We start from the raw sequence: 4,111 nt of genomic DNA, 5'->3' as shown, positions 1-4,111 counted from the left end.
TTTTTGCTTATATTCGTATCCTCAGCATTTAGCGTAGTGTTTAGCATAGTAAGCACGTAATAAATGCTTGTTATCTTGCAACTCAATTTGTAGTTCTGACTCGTAAATACAGTTCCTCATCAGCTGCCTAGAGCATGAAATACCCCTGCCCACCGCTTCCATTTGCTGAGAGAGGGTCCACTCTGAGATTAAAAGTTCCCCATTTCTCAAATTTAAGTCAGGTCCTAACTAACTCCTTTTCGGGTTTCTGAGTCTTGGTTTTCAACTCAGACGTCACCTCACTATCCAGTCCGGACCAGATTTTGGACGCGTCTGTTGTTTTCAAAGCAAGAAGCTTATGGAAAGTCCATTACTTCTCACACCCCGCCGCCGCCCCCCACCCAACCCTCCCTCCACCATAGAGAATTAGGGTGCTATAGAGGTTGATGGAGATCCGAGGAAGCAATCCCTGCCTAACTAGAATCTGCTAGGATTTAGGAGCCATGGACAGCTCCCATGAGAACTAAGCAAGCTGGGAGAGAGCAGCAGTTGGATTTTGGGGGCTTTGGACTACTTGGCTTTTTCTTCCCTGCTCTGTTCCCTTCATGCCACCATCCTTCTAGACCTTTAGCTGCTCTCTGCACTGAGCTCCAATTCCCAGATGTCCGCGCCTTCCAGGGAGTTAAGAGAGGCGGCTAGGCTAGCTGCTGCCTATGTACCTCTGAAGTCAGAGACCTGAAGAGAAATCATTCTGGAACTTAACTGCATCTCATCCCCAACATTCTTCTCTTTCTGTCGCCCCTCTCCTCCTCCAATTGTCACACAGAGGACTTCAGCTGGGTTGATGCAGACAAAATGATGAAGGAGCAAAAAAATAAAATAAAATAAAAATGTTGTGTTTTCATTCTTCTCCCTTCGGGTGTATTCTGATGGGAACAAAGAACACAGCTAGAGTGAGACGGCAGCTACTGGAGCCTGGAGAGATGGAGAAGGAGGAGAGGGGAGCGGAGCAGGAGAAAGGGGAATCTGGAAGGAGGGAAAGGGAGGGGGGCGAGAGCGAAAAAGAAGAATCAGAGGGAGAGAGCATATTGTCATGCAACAGTGGGTACGTGTGAAGCAAATCAAAAGCAAGCCGGCTCGGGATTGGAAGCAGCTTTAAGTGGGTGACAGCCGCTCGCTATTTAGGCAGACCCGGTGGCTGCGGAGAAGCTCGCATCTGTTCCAGCTGCAACAGCCTCGGGAGCCTTCGCCACCGCTGCTGCGGGCACAGCCACAGTCCCTTCCAACCTCCTCCCCTTTTTCTGACTGCCCAGCTGAGGGCTTCACATCTGGCAGACAGCAGGGACTCCCGCGGCATCTCTCTCTCTATCTCCTCCTTTTCTTCTCTTCTGTCATCCGCAGTCTGCCCATTGATGGGCCATCTGCCAGGATGAGCGGCCCCCCGACGCTGGCCTCCGGGGTGGAGGAAGCTGTATCCACAGGAATTCTTGGATTTGGGACGGACTGGCCCAGGGCCCCCAATGTCAGCCGCCCACCTGGGAGTTTGGGCGGGGAGGAAGAGGAGGGAAGAGGGGCAGGAGGTGAGGCTGGAATGATCGTTATACAGTCCATCTATGCCCTGGTATGCCTGGTGGGGCTGGTGGGTAATGCCTTAGTTATCTTCGTCATTCTGTGCTATGCTAAGATGAAAACAGCCACCAATATCTACTTATTGAATCTGGCCATTGCTGATGAGCTCTTCATGCTCAGCGTGCCCTTTGTGGCCTCTTCTGCCGCCCTCCGCCACTGGCCCTTTGGCTCTGCCCTCTGCAGGACTGTGTTGAGTGTTGATGGCCTAAATATGTTCACCAGTGTCTTCTGCCTGACAGTACTCAGTGTAGACCGCTATATTGCTGTGGTGCACCCCCTGAGAGCTGCCACCTACCGAAGGCCCAGTGTGGCCAAGCTCATCAATGGAGGAGTATGGCTGGCTTCCTTGCTAGTCACTCTGCCCATTACCATCTTTGCAGATACCAAGCCCACTCGAGGTGGCCAGGCTGTGGCCTGCAACCTCCACTGGCCTCATCCAGCCTGGTCTGCTGTCTTTGTGGTCTACACCTTTCTCCTGGGCTTCCTCCTTCCTGTCCTGGCCATTGGCCTCTGTTATCTGCTTATTGTGGGCAAGATGCGAGCAGTGGCCCTCAGGGCTGGCTGGCAGCAGAGGCGCCGATCAGAGAAGAAGATCACCAGACTGGTGCTCATGGTGGTAGCTGTCTTTGTGCTTTGCTGGATGCCCTTTTATGTGGTACAGCTGCTGAACCTCTTCATGCCCAGCCTGGATGCCACTGCTAATCATGTGTCCCTCATCCTCAGCTATGCCAATAGCTGTGCAAATCCCATTCTATATGGCTTCCTCTCAGACAACTTCCGACGTTCATTCCAGAGGGTGCTCTGCCTTCGTTGTTGTCTCCTAGATGCTGCTTCCGCTGCTGAGGAAGAACCTTTGGACTACTATGCTACAGCCCTCAAGAGCAAAACGGGTGGGTGCATGTGCCCCAGTCTGCCCTGCCAGCAGGAACCTGTACACCCAGAACCCTGTGGCAAGCATGGCACCCTTACGAAGACCACCACCTTCTAAAGAGCAAATTCCTGCCTCTTGATCCCACCTGTCAGCCAGACCTCTTTTAGTCCCTAATCATCATGCAGAGACCATCACCTTCCAGAGGTCATCATCATCATTTCCTACCAAACTGTCTCCTCCTTGAACATCCCTCAAGAACCTTGGACTTCTGGAGTGGCCAATCTTTCCAAGATCATCTCCTTTCCAGGTGGACATTGTCATCTTGCTTCTGTATTGTTCTCAAGGACACCTGCACCCCACCAAGCTAATCCTTTCCTCTCCCCAGAACCACAGTTTGCTAAAGGATATCTCCTTGGGGTAGGACTCACTCAGTGCATGGACCACGACAATTACCATTCCTGAGCCCTTGGAGTTTTATTTTGGTTTGTGCATTTTTATTGGGGTGGGAGAAGGGTTAGGTGGAATTAGGGAGTGCTGTCTTTGTCACTTGTTTCTCCAGCTTTCCTTTAGGAAAAAAAATAGAAAAGACAGTCAGGAGTCAAGAAAGGACCTGACCCCAGATTCTGTCCTCAAGATGGGAACTCACCCCTTTCTATAAGCTATTTCTTTCTTATTGCAATTGAGGTACAGTGTGAACTATGTACAGAAAAAAAAAGAATCCGATGTCTCAGAATACTCCTTTACTTTTTTGTCTTTAGCTCTGGTTGCCAAGTAATATTTATTTACAGCAGTCTAGGATGTTATCTTGTTTGCTTCTAGCCTTGACATATAGTCACATAATAAGTGATATCTGCATTACATCTGGTCAGTAACAGATTCTTTGTGTGTAGAGCCAAGTTTGAAAACATGTATTGTGAGGCTTAATGTAAAGCACAAAATCTGGCCAATTTAAAAAAAAAAAAAACAAGAGAGGGTAAAATGGCACCCAGGTCTTGTGCAGTCATTTATTTGCCAGTGTCCCTTTAATGTGGGAGTTTGCCATCCTTTTGTGGTATACATTTGTATTACTGCTAGAAGAGAGTAGTAGTGGGGATGGGAAGGGAAAATTCAAATAGAAAAACTCATTGTTTTTAAGAAGGGATGTAAATGTACATTTAGAAGGCATGCTTATCCTTTCCTCTATTTTTTAAAGGCCCTAGAGCTCATCAAACTATTAGAAATGATGTACATAATAAACCATGACTCTAGCCTGAGGTCTAAGACTAAAAAGACATAAAGTCTTTCTGCTAACTAGCTGGCTGATGGTTCTTACAACAGAAAAAGGACAATTTGTGAGAAGTTTTCATTTCTGCTCACTTTCAAATGAAGAGATAGCATTGTAATATCTGATAATTGTTCCTTATCTTAGAAGTAATAATAAAGATATTATTGAATATGCATTAATGCCCATGATGGATGAGGGTGGGGTGGGGGTCACTTTAAAGGAGGGAAAGCAACAATTCTATATTCAGAATATTCAACAATGAGGGGATGATGTTATACACAGGAAGGAAGTAGAGTAGGAGAAAAGGATAGGATCCTTGTAGATATAAGATTTATAGCTTCAAGGGGTCTTAGGAATCACCTAATATA

The 4,111-nt window shown here is 47.6% G+C and overlaps 1 protein-coding gene across 1 annotated transcript; it reads left to right on the top strand.

Annotated features, from left to right (window-relative positions):
* Positions 1-1,408: 1,408 nt before the first annotated feature.
* On the top strand, positions 1,409-2,596 carry SSTR4 (somatostatin receptor 4). The gene has a single exon (XM_027840452.1). It carries the CDS (start codon positions 1,409-1,411, stop codon positions 2,594-2,596), a length of 1,188 nt encoding a protein of 395 aa, XP_027696253.1.
* The last annotated feature ends 1,515 nt before the right edge of the window (positions 2,597-4,111 follow it).

This window comes from Vombatus ursinus, unplaced genomic scaffold (genome assembly GCF_900497805.2).
Source record: "Vombatus ursinus unplaced genomic scaffold, bare-nosed wombat genome assembly UNPS02014841.1, whole genome shotgun sequence".
NCBI lineage: Eukaryota > Metazoa > Chordata > Mammalia > Diprotodontia > Vombatidae > Vombatus > Vombatus ursinus.
This window is presented reverse-complemented; position numbering and strand designations above follow the sequence as displayed.